The sequence below is a fragment of the Chenopodium album genome, chromosome 24 (genome assembly GCF_948465745.1).
Source record: "Chenopodium album chromosome 24, dcCheAlbu1.1, whole genome shotgun sequence".
NCBI classification, from domain to species: domain Eukaryota; kingdom Viridiplantae; phylum Streptophyta; class Magnoliopsida; order Caryophyllales; family Amaranthaceae; genus Chenopodium; species Chenopodium album.
Window position 1 is genome coordinate 12,358,432 of NC_137857.1, and position 11,307 is coordinate 12,369,738.

The window sequence follows — 11,307 nt, forward strand, 5'->3', positions numbered from 1 at the left end:
CCCAAATATAATCAAATCTCAACCCTAATATAATAATTTTCATGAGTAACCCTAAAACCTCAAGAAAACGATACTCCCTAGAGTAACAACAACATTAAAACCCTAGAAATAATACAATCAATCAATAATATAACAAAATAATACGACAATTAAATTATTTATATATATATCACGTAATCACGACATATTAACCAATATACATACGAAACTTGATCATATAAAAAAACGAATTGTAAAATTGCACACAATAGTACGATGTAATACAAACATGCATCTCCAATAGAAGTTGCGTGATTACCTTCGAAGTACCAAACTACATAAACAATCAATGGCATTCACTTCCTTGGACTTTGGGACAAATAAAAGAATCGGAGAAAATGCATTATCATCATCAATGATCGCAGCGGCATGCATAGAAATATAGAATAGGGAAAATACGAGCAGTATATACTCCTTGGCTGCATTAAAAAAATAAAATATCTTTTGAGGTTAAGAAAATCTATAGGGTTAAAAGTAGTTCATATACGATTAAAAATATAGTATCCTATATAAATTAAAATAGGGTTTTAAAACCTTCCGGACTCTAAAATAAAAATATGAGAATAGGAAAGTTATTTAATAAATAAATATAAATTATATATAAAATCATAATATATTCGGGTATTACACAGCCCCCACCCACGAACCCAACCCCCTCTCCCTCCGTTTCCCCTCCCCTTAAACCCTCCCCATCCCTCGAAAAACCCCCTCCTTCGCGGCCGGCGTTTAAACCCCCTCCCCGGCGAACCTTTTTCGCCCCACCCCCCGCCATCCCCACCCCCTTTCCCCCCTAAACCACCACTGAAAAAAAACCGAAAAACCCCCAAATCGAAACCCTAGATTTCGATTTGGGGTTTTTTCGATTAAGGGGTTTAAGGGGTTATTAATCCATAAAATACCCATAAACGGACATTTATGATTGTCAAGTGATTATTAATCCATGAGTAAGAAATTCAAATAACATATATATTTCAGATAAAAGTTTTATTTTAAAATTCAATAAACAACGCGGGCATCGCATGGGCACAAAACTAGTGTCACAATATAAAGAATGACTTGATCTAAATTAAATATTGAAATTTGACTAGTCTCAAACCGAAGTTTAGTCGAACTCGAACCCAATGGGTTTGAAACGAAAATTAGTTCGCTATTTAAAGGAGCAAATTCATATTTTTTTTTACTGGATATGATATGACGAAGTAAAATCAACGCGACACCGAATTGTACTCACTACGACCTTATCCGATTCGAATATAAACTGATCCCAAATAAACCTGATCAAAATCAAATCCGAACCAGACAGATTTCAACCCGACCTAAACCGAGGTGGGTCAAGAGATAAACATGACCTGAACACACCCGATTAGAAAAGACTTTGCTCATCAAGAGTCAACCCAACCAAACTCCATCTGATAACTCAATTTGACACCTCTATGACGAACATTCAAAATCAAACTCGAAAACACGACCCAAACGGACCCGACTTGATTCCACAACTCTACCCCTCCAGCCCCAGGACACAGGCCTAGCTGTATTACATCACATAAGACTTGACAGAATGCTTCAAAGGGACACAATCTTACATCTTACGTCTTTCTCTCTCCTTGAACAAGTATGAATACTACTAGTAGTAACTAGGTCCCACACCGAACCCTTTAAAACGCTTCACCCTTTCTTCAGCGCCAAAAACCAAACCCCCATTTCTCTTTCTCTCTCCTCCCTTCTCGGCTTCCGTACACTCATGTTCACTCCTCTTTCTTCTTCTTCCTCTTTCAGTTTCTTCCGATTTCTTTGATTTTCTGGTAATTCTTTCTTACCCAATTCTACAATTGAATTACCTTTTCTTTTACTTTTTCATTTTTTTAATTTTTTTTTTGGTTTTGTCTTTTGTTGTAATTTGAATTTGAATTTTTATATGTATTTTTTTTTATTCCGATGATAGAATTTTGTGTTCTGGAGTGAATTTTGTTTGATGGGTGTTCTTGATTTTTTAAAAAGATTATTTTTTGAGGTGGGGTTTGTGGGTTGTGAAAGTATTTATTTGATGATTTTTATTGGCTGAAATGAACTTGAATTAGGTTAGATTTTTGTTATAAAATGTAGAAATTCATGGGTTTGAATTGTGAATTGTGCCTATGCATCTGAATTATGGGATTTTACCGAATTAGGTACAGATTTTGGCCTTTTGATTTGTGATTAATTCAAAAGTGGATAGCTGAGTTAATGGGTTTTATAGTGCTTGCTTTAATCTGGGTGGCTAACTTTGTTTTGAAATTGGATTGCTTTAGTGAAATATTTGAACTTTGAGGTTTTGGATTAGTGCAGTAATTGAGGAGTTTTATGGATTGATATAGTTTTCTCAGCACATTGAAGGGTGTAGTGACTTGAAGAGCTGGATTTCGATGTTTTGGTTTCGTTGTCCATGGGTAATTACTTGATCAGTGCAAGCTTACCTTAGGGAAAGTGGTAGATGACACAATTAGTCATAAAAAATTTGGGATGTTGATTTTGTCGAGTTTGTTGCCTAAATGTGGTATGCTCTGAGCACAAATGCTTGATTGATAAAAGTATATCTAAGTTGATTTGATAGTTAATCGTTTACAATGTTTTTTACTGTTTATTTTTGCTCTTAATCTGATAGTAGTATCTTTTATCTTCATTCAGAAGCATGGCAAATCGCGATCAAAATCAAAGGCAAGATGATTATGAGGGCTTTATTAGTGTACCTCAGTTGCAGAATGATAATTCTCAAGAAGCTTTGCCTGCTAATGATAGTGGTACTAGTGGCCGTAATCCCTTCACTTTTATGCCGCTCCAATCTTCTCCTTTGCCTGCAATGAATCTCTATGGATACCAAGGAAATTTACCTAGAGCCTCTGTAAATGATTTGAATATAGGTACTAATGTAGATGAAAATCCAATGAATATACCTATTGACCAAAATGTAATTGTTATAGATGATAATCTCATTCTAGATAATCAGGGTTTCAGCTTTCCTAGTGTAGGCGTGGATTCGATGAGTTCTGGATATCATATTCCTAACAATGTGATGACCTCTTATCATGGTATGAGTAGGGTATCTCAATTCGAAAATGTTGGTATCATTGACAGGAATTCCATTAATGCTGTTAATCGTGGGGTTGGAAACTTCCACCTGGATGCAGAAACACAAAACAGCATCAGACAGCCAACAGGGCACTATAGAAATGTTACTAATTTCAGTGACAGTGCAGCTCAGGTCAACCAAATTACTGTCCCAAGAGTGTATGATAACCAAGTTAGAGCTAATATGTCTCAACCTAACAGATTGGACAGACTTGATGGAAGATTTTTGTCACTTGGCAATGTTGCTTATGGTGGGAGAGGCATTCATATGAGTGAGACACCCCTTTCTTCGCATGGTCAATCACCTTATAATTCCTTTAACAATGTGCGGGGCTTGGCAGGGTTTCAGAATAATGCAGATGGTCTTGTCACGAGATGGGATTCTTCAGGCTATCAAAACATTTCTGGTGGTGGTAGTTCGCAATTAATGAATTCTAGGCATGATATGAATCCAACCTCCAACCTCTATGGAGGGCCGGTGAACATGCACCATTATATTCCCACTCCAAGCGGCAGAACCTCAGAAGCTGGAAATGAATCTGGCTCAAGTATGTATTCAAGTGATCCTTCTGATTGCTGTAGAGCTGATCAATGCGTGCTTACCAATAACTCCAGTCATAATCAAGGATTGGCCAAGAACGTAAGAAGAAGGATGCAACGAGTCCCATTCAACTCTACTGTTCTGAGAAGTAATCACCAAATTGCTGCTGCTCCACCACAGAATGCATATCAAACTACCAACCTCATGCCACCTCCTTCCGGGATAGAAGAACCTGATAACCATGACAAGTCAGGTGAGCAGTCTGTGCATCTTTAGTCACTGATGTTAAATGTGTGTCTTTAATTTCCCAGTGTCAAGAAATGTATAAATCAGCTTGCTAGAAGTCACCTATTCCATTATTTGTTGATGCTTTAATGTTGCGTCCTAGGATATAAAGAGCTCACATTGATTAAGAGCTAAAAAGGATTTTAAACCTGCTCTTATGAGATTCAAAGACCTGCATTGCTTGATTGAAAATACTGAAGCTCTCTGGGACATTAGTTCCTGATCTAAAGCCAAGCTATTCAGTTACTTACTGCATCTGCTGTTAGAAGTCACAGTTCATTGACTTAACAATAAATATTTATGGCTAAATCTTGTGCTTTAAGTGTTGCTTGAAAAATGGTAGCTCAGTCACTGCTGCTTCATGGAATGTATTATATGCCGCTTCTTTTGTCCAACAATCCCCACATCAGTAATTTTCGCTGTTAACATGTCACAGTCATTCCTTTGAACTGAGATGTCAGGCATTTTTTACCTCGTGCTGTTGGTTTGCCTGTTCCTATCTGAATGTAACCCTAGCTCTCTAATTTGCAGGCCTTGCACTTGGATCCTGTGCAACCAGTTCTGCTGTTCAGGCTATTGGAGACGATCTTGTCCCCCGGTTCAGTAGGTTTCTTTCTACTGTTATGACTGGCCGTCAGTTTTCCAGTGGGCTTCTTCCACCAGGTATGTCTGTTTTCAGTGCTTGCTTGCTAGCTACGTTCATTGCTTTATTGTGAAAGATTATTCTGAAAGATCTAGTTTGCTATCACAAAGATGTTGGTAACTTGGTGCTATACATCCTTTTCTTTCAGCAGTCTAAGTGAGGTTTGTTGTGGATATGTGGTTAACATACGTTTCTGAGTTGATGCTTGATACAGTAAATTTACTGTAAAGGCTCATCTATATGAAAGCTGGACATGCCTTTTTCATGGCTGACTGATATATAGTGGTATCTTGCACAAAAAGCTATGTGAAATGTTGTAGCATCATTTTTCATTCATTGAATAAGGAAAACCAATTCATTTAAAAGACCAAGATATATTGGCTCTAGCTTTTGTATGCTTAGAAGACTATATGGAGAGGTTTGAATTTGCTCTGCTACATTGAATATAATTATTCCAAAATTTTGTTGATTTATATTTTATCATTTTCATCCTAAGCTGTGCAGCTATAATTATTATTTCAATAATCTATTTGATTTTTTTAATAAAAAATCGAAAATGTAGAGTAACACATTTTAAGCAAAGGGTGAAATAAAGACTAAATGCTTTTAATTATTGTATGCTTTTCAAGCACAATCTGCGATAACTTTTGGTTTTAAATGAATGTTGATGCTTTAGGAACTTTGGTTCATTGTCCCTATTATTGACATTGGAAAATTCTTTTAGGTTGGTTATCTATGATATTGATATGATATCATTGGTCCATAGATACATCTAATAACCCAAATCTATGTATCAATGTGTCAATATGGTTGGATTTTATGATATAATATTATTTGTTGCAAAGTTATAACTTGTTAATTTTGTAAAGCAACTATAGTGATTTTGTTAGAATTATTAATATTATTCAGTAAGTCGCGTATAAGACGGACTTTCGTTTATTTTATTGAAAGACGGTCATAGGGTAATTTTTAACATTATTTATGGTAACTTTAACACATGTAAAGGTAATTTTTTATTTTTAATGAGTTTGGTTGTATATTAATGTATATTTTCTAATGGATACATGTTATTAAAGCTGATATGATTAATCTAATACATTATGAGTGTTTTTTAAGTGTAATCTTTTGTTAAAAGTTGTTATTTTTGTATATAAGGATAACTTTAAATACTTTTAGGGTAACTTTAACCCTTCTTACAATAAGTTAATGAAAATCCGCCTTAGTCAAGTATTAGTGTTATAGTGTATACTATTTGTTCATCCTATAGAATGTATAGTCTACTTATTGACTCATACAAAATCGTACTTTTGAAGTGTTTTTTTCGAAGTGTGTTTTTCTGAATATTACTTAAAAAGCTAACTGCCTTGTATAGTTGCAGTAAAAACATTGACCTGGTTTGTATTGCCATTTCAGTTTCATGTGTTTAGTTTTTCATTCACTATGTTAACCACATTAAATGAGCTGCCAAATGATTTCTAAACAGTGTAGGTTTCATTCAGATGAAACATTACTCAGTAATATTCTGACAGTACAAACTGGTTTGATGATAAATTAGATATTTGAAAGTGAGGTAGCTACTGTGCTGCCGCTGATTCCACAATAGTTACGTGATACTAGCATGCTATAGCATTTGCCAACTGCGGACTAGAGGAAAATTTATTACTGAAAACATAGTCAGGCTCTTTTGTTTGATTCTCTTTATCACTTAATCATCAGAAAAGATGATGCCAAAACATTAATACATTAATTGTGTTAATAAGGAAAGACTGCCATTGAATTGGGTGGCTTACAGTCTGCAAGCTGATTGTGTATCCTTTGTTACAGCAGAAATATCTTCACCATGATCATTTAAGTAGTTTAACCATCTTAGTTACTAGTGTTACATGTTATTTTTCGTACCTAAAATGCAAGTTTACCTGCATTTTGTTTCTTTTTTGTATGTATGCTTTATGTTTGCTGCTTTGATGAGACATTTTGTGGATAGAGGCTTTGAGCTCCGAAAAGTTAGATTAGCTGAACTGCAGAATGCCATGTTTCAAAGAGTTATAACCTCACTGATGATGATATGTCATGTAATCTTAACTTTCAATCACAGGAAAAAATTATCCACCTTACACTGGGCATGGTCGGCATTCCACAGGTTTATATGTCCTCCTTTTGATTTTGATATATGTTATGTGTAAGAACCTACATTGGTCTGAAGTATGTGATTTCTGATTTATTAGGTCAAACAGCTGACTTCACAGTGAAAAATGAACACCCCCAGGCTTCTACAGCTGTCACTAGAGATTCTCTCAAACGAAACTTAAATTTTCCTCCCCGGGCTTCAATACATGATCAGCGCAGGAAAATCATGCCTCAAACATCAATGCAACAATTTTCACCAGATCTACTGCAGAATGCCCTGGGTCAAATTGCTGCTACTGGCCATACTATGCCAGCCTGTACTACCGCTGTGAACTCCTCTAATATCTCTAGAGCTACTCGTGATTGTACCATGAATATTACATCTATTTCTCCTGGAGCTAATACTGATGGAGCCTCTAATACAGCGAGGGTCACGCAGAATTGTGCAACTTCTGCAGCTACTCGTAGTTTTTCTGCAGAGGTGTCTTTGGATATCCCCAGTTCAATGACGAGCTCTGCAGCTGCCCCTTCAAAGACTTCCACTGCTGCTATGGTTGCAGCTGAAAGTCCTACTTTTGCATCACCACCCATGGATGCACCATCATCCCCTTTAGTTAGGACAATAGAGAACCGCTCTGGCTCAACAAGAGTTCCAATCCCAGCAACTAATTCACAGAGAGTTGCATCAGCAGCTTTATCTTCTTCTGCACGTAAAGCGGCTGCTTTGGCTGCTCTTCGGAATATTCATTTGCTCCAGACCAACTCAAATATGACTCGTCAATCTCTGAGTGACTGGAAAAAATCTCTGCCTGCCTTGGCTGCTTTAGCAAAGGCACCTCCAGGTTTCAGAGCATCACAAGTTCCTAGTTCAATGCCTCATATAAAGTTTCAAGGTATGTCGTCTCTTGCATCCTTCATTTACTAAGATGTTTATCTGGCTTAAATTGGGGAAGTTTTTGCTTTTTTGAGTTGCTTCTTCAAACACATATATATTGTGAGGTTAACATAGTAACATTTTCCGTAAGTGTGAATGTTGTTGCCCATGCTTCAAAGCTTTTGACAAAGACTTTATTACTTAATTTATTCCAACTGTTAATTCGAAATTTTTACTATCCAGATCCGTTGATAATTTTTTTTTCGAAGTGTATATGTGTAGACCCTTGGGTGTTCTTTGTTTGGTACCGTCCCATTTCTTGCATGACCTTCATTACCATTTTCCAATTACCGTGGGAACCAGCAAGAGAAAAGATTAGTTTTGCTGATTATTCGGAACAATGTGTCAATGTGGAGGATCCCCTAATTTTTTTTTGTATCTCGGAGATTTATATGTAGATTCTTCGTTGGAATTGGTTAATAATACTGCCCAGACTAGGTTTTCCTTCATAATGCTTTAGGTGGCATCATACTCTACAGTCTACAGACTCTACACCTTGCTCTCTTGCTTGCTGTGCTGAAATAATATAATTGATGCACTCTTGCTTTGTCTGATCCACTGAAATTTACTCTACTAAATCAATACAAATAATTCTATGGTCTCTAATTTATCTATTGATTTGATTTATTCAGCTAATAAAAACTATACAAGTTTTCTGTTCATGATAGTTTCGACAAAGCTGAGCATTGGCCCTTGCTAGCCCGGTCCCCATATTAGCTTCAATTTGTTGATTCATGCAAATTGTCTTTGCTAATCTTGAAATTTTTAGCTTAAACTTGCTGTCAAATTTTTTAGTTGTCATGCATGCTGTGCGTTCTGTGGTTTCAAGATTTTGTTGTGCTGGTTAGTGTGCATACTATCCAATACAAGAAGTCGTTAACAACGGTTTTTGCTTGTAGGTTTTGATCTCCCTCCAACAGTTGGATTCAAGTGTCTTTTGTGCAAGAGAGACTTATCATTTGCACCTGAAGGCCCTATTTCACAACCGCCTATTCCACCAACTGTAGCTACTCTACCTTGCGGCCACACCTTTCATGACCATTGTCTGCAGCTTATTACTCCAGAAGATCAGTCAAAAGATCCACCTTGCATTCCTTGTGCCATGGGTGAGACATGAATGTCTTCCCAATTACTACTAATCAATTTTCAACTTTTGCCGTAGTTAAAGTAGACATAGCTCTATTTTGAGGATGTATTTTGATTAATTAGTCGGTTGATAATGAAAACATATGGGATTCTTGGTAGCGTATATAGCTGAAATAGAGATTATGCAGTCTCTTTTTTGGGTCACTAATTGAGAAGGTTAGAAGAAATGTACTGTATATGTATCAGAAGAACAAATAGAAAAAAATCACTGACATTGCAGTGTAAATATATGTGAGCGCATGTAATCATGTAGCTCTGCTTTTGAATGCACATCTGAAGATAACGATTGACTGAATAAAGATTTTGATGAACTTCGTATCTATATCATTTCCAAGGAGTAGAAGATGCAGCCTAGAGTAGAAAATTTTGAAAAATTCTCACAAGTCATAACAGGGAATCTAATATATATATATATATATATATATATATATATATATATATATATATATATATATATATATATATATATATATATATATATATATATATATAAAGGGGAGTTTTTTCCCGAGTTTTTAAAGAGTCATATAGGATCTAATTTTCTTAGTGCGCCACATAGGATTATAAATCTTAGTAGTAGCCAATTAAATAAGAGATTATTACTTATATATATATATATATATATATATATATATATATATATATATATATATATATATATATATATATATATATATATATATATTAAAAGTAGGCATTTTTAGAGAGCATTCGGAACGCCACATAAGAAAAGGTATATTTTCGACCAATTAAAAATTAGATTTCTGTTTTATTTAAGAATTAAAAAAATCACTCACCACCTAAGCAAAAGTGACGAATGAAATTTTAAATTTTTGCTACGTAGGTAAATATGACGAATTGTAATTTATTAGGATTTTAATTATTTAAGAACACAAAATTTTATCATTTTTTTTGTTACAAAACTAAAAATTATCTATAGATATTAGGATTTATATTATTTAAAAAACTAAAAATTATATTTTGATATTTAAAAATATAAATTATCATTTGATGTTAATGGTTTTGTCTAAATATCCGATGATATGATATTTTCATACGAAATTTGAAAACTTATAATGTAAGAAAACAATTAAGAGATTACCAAAAAAATATTTATATACAAAAAGTATATAAAAATTCGTGCATCACACGCCACATAAGCAAAAGTATTATTTCGACCAATGAAAAATTAGATTTATATTTTAATAAGGATTTAAATTTTCATTCGCCACCTAAGAAAGAATTAACAAATGAAATTTGAGAATTGAAAAACAAAAAGTAGTAATTTAAGATTTAAATTATGAAAAAAAACAAAAATTATCTTTTATATTATCTTTTACATTAGGATTTATATTATTTTAACAAATGATTTGAAATTAAAAAATATATTTTGATGTTTTCAAAAAAAAAAAAAAAATTTTTGATTTAATGATTTTATCTAACTATTTGATGAATGAGATAACATATATTTCAATTTATCTATATACGTAAAATTTGAATAAGAATAATTTAAAATTTACCAAAATATTTTACCTTAATTTAATGTTAAAATAATAGAACAGAAAATAAAAACAAAAAAAAAAAAAAAATTGTTAGATATTAAGAAATTACAAAAAATATACAAAATGAAATATTTAACAAACCGTGCATCGCACGGGCTCCATCTAGTATAGGTCTATAAACATGATTGAATACTCTAAATACTCCATTCGTTTCAAAATAATCAATCCCTCCGTCACATAATATATTTCCGTTTCTCTTATTTCATGAAAATTAAGAGATAGGAATAAAATTATGTAAAACTTCTTAAAAATCAGTAAAAGTACATTGTTAAAAAGCTAAATAAAATCTAGAACAGTGTAGTGTAGATATGATTAAAGCGAAAAATCCAATAAAGCATTTAATAGGTGCAAAAACTAGAGAAAACGTAAGGTGATTTGCTACCTATCAAAACTTTTATTTTATTTTATTACCTAACATATGCCCTTTTTTTAACTTTTGCTACCAGTTAACGGAATCAGTTAATAATTCCGTTAAGTTTATTTTAAAAATAAATAAATAATAATAAAATTAAAATTAAAATTATAAAAAAAAAACCCAAATACCTAGCCCTCTCGTCAGCCACCCTCCCCCTCCCCCCTGCCGGCGACCGGCACCCAAAGCTGCGGCCGGCGCCGGCAACCCTCTTTTACACCCTTTCCCCACCATTGCAACCCAGCCCCCTCCCTTTTCCCCTTCTTGTTGCCCCGACCCCAACCACCACACCAAAACCACAATCGCCACACACCAATCTGTCTCCTCTGTCCTCTCGGCGTTTCTCCAGCGAACCCACAATTGCCACTCCGATTTCGAGCTCGGTTCTTCAGTCAACAACAATCGAAACCACAGTCGCCAAACGGAAACCACAATCGCCAAATAAAAACTTACAATCGCAATCGCGAACCCAGAATTCATGATTGAATTGATTGATTGAAGAAGAAACCCTAG

General features: G+C 34.4%; 1 protein-coding gene across 1 annotated transcript; it reads left to right on the top strand.

Annotated features, from left to right (window-relative positions):
• The first annotated feature begins 1,693 nt into the window (after window positions 1-1,693).
• LOC145611917 (uncharacterized) lies at window positions 1,694-9,057 on the top strand. Its single transcript, XM_081667298.1, has 6 exons — window positions 1,694-1,841; window positions 2,704-3,938; window positions 4,502-4,633; window positions 6,709-6,753; window positions 6,839-7,633; window positions 8,574-9,057. The coding sequence occupies exons 2-6, from the start codon at window positions 2,708-2,710 to the stop codon at window positions 8,789-8,791; spliced, it is 2,421 nt and encodes an 806-aa protein (XP_081523424.1). The 5' UTR covers window positions 1,694-1,841; window positions 2,704-2,707; the 3' UTR covers window positions 8,792-9,057.
• The last annotated feature ends 2,250 nt before the right edge of the window (window positions 9,058-11,307 follow it).